Source organism: Podarcis pityusensis (assembly GCF_964106645.2).
Source record: "Podarcis pityusensis genome assembly, chromosome: 4".
In the NCBI taxonomy this organism is placed as follows: domain Eukaryota; kingdom Metazoa; phylum Chordata; class Lepidosauria; order Squamata; family Lacertidae; genus Podarcis; species Podarcis pityusensis.
Window position 1 is genome coordinate 53,013,433 of NC_138027.1, and position 1,358 is coordinate 53,014,790.

At 42.5% G+C, this 1,358-nt stretch overlaps 1 protein-coding gene across 4 annotated transcripts in view; it reads left to right on the top strand.

The window, feature by feature from the left end:
* Positions 1-1,358, top strand: part of LOC308476144 (trifunctional purine biosynthetic protein adenosine-3-like) — a 28,149-nt gene that overhangs the window by 23,949 nt on the left and 2,842 nt on the right. For all 4 annotated transcript variants that reach the window (XM_081003578.1, XM_081003575.1, XM_081003576.1 and 1 more), the window contains exon 21: positions 81-196. In XM_081003578.1, coding sequence (XP_080859704.1) covers positions 81-196 — 116 coding nt within the window. The remainder of the gene's footprint in view (positions 1-80; positions 197-1,358) is intronic.

The following is a 1,358-nucleotide window of genomic DNA, read 5'->3' on the forward strand; positions in this document are numbered from 1 at the left end:
CACGTGGGGCTACCGTTTCCATTTTGCACATCTTTGTTTGTCTCTTTGATATGTCTGAACAGGAGTTTCATTAATTATAGGGAAAATTTTGAGCACTTATCCATCACTTTCACCATTAACTAAAGGAGGAAATGCCCACAAGCAGGCACTCTCATCTGCATACAAAATTGCTGGCTGTACGGTCCATTTTGTGCTTGTAAGTATCTTCCTGTGAATAAAGAAAACACCTCTTTCTGTTTTCTGCACACCTGCAAATAATTCTCATTCTTGACACAGGCAGAGATGGGGTATCTAGGTCAGAGATGGGGTTTTTTGTGATCCTCCTGATGTTATTGGGCTACACTTCTAATCATTCCTGGTAATTGGCTATGTTGGTTGTGGCTAATGGAAATCCCAACAACATTGGGAGGGCCACAGGTGCCCTATCCCTGAGTTTGATGTTATTTAGAGTAACTACCTTCTAGTTATAAATGTTGCCTTGGTTCCCCCGCCAAAAAAAGACTATGTAATTTTGCTATTCCTCCAATTTGCTTTGAACAAAGGAATCAGTTCACTAAAGCAGGCATAGGCAAACTCTGGCCCTCCAGATGTTTGGGACTACAGTTCCCATCATCCCTAGCTAACAGGACCAGTGGTCAGGGATGATGTGAATTGTAGTCCCAAACATCTGGAGGGCCGGTGTTTGCCTATGCCTGCACTAGAATCTCTGAGACCTCCCTGTTCCTGGTGACATATACCTACACCTTGTTCTCCTCAGCCCTTGATGGAAGTTTTCTAGCTGTCGTAACAATATTAACTCCAAGCTCATTTACATTGCAATAAATGCATGGCCTGTTCCTCCAGAAGGAAGTCCCCTTAAGTTTAATGGTGCTCATTCCCTTGAAAGTGGGATTAAAACGGAAACCTTAACCACCTTCTCGAATAAACATCTCCAACCACCAATTCCTAACCTGTCCCTCTGCCTAGTTGTATTACCCATTTGTCTTCCTGCATGCCATTTCTAATGACCTAACTACAAGTGACTGTAAAGATGAGATGAACAACCAGGTGGCATTTTTTTAAAAAACCCAAATACCTGGGGGGGGGGGGTGCGTGTGTGAAATTGTTATCAATATCACTTTACAAAGTGGTTGCTACTTATATCATCAAGGTCGTATGTAATTTGGGCCATAATGTGCTCCTCATCCCTTTTCAACCTGCCACCTGTCCTTTATATTACAACTTAAATTTCTGCTAATCTTTTCCAGGCTGAATTTCAGTAACACTACTCTGCCCCAAGCACTTTCTGCTTCTGTTGCTCTTCATGTGGAAAGTCACCTATCTTAATGGAATCTCTCTCTCTCTCTTTCTCTCTGGAG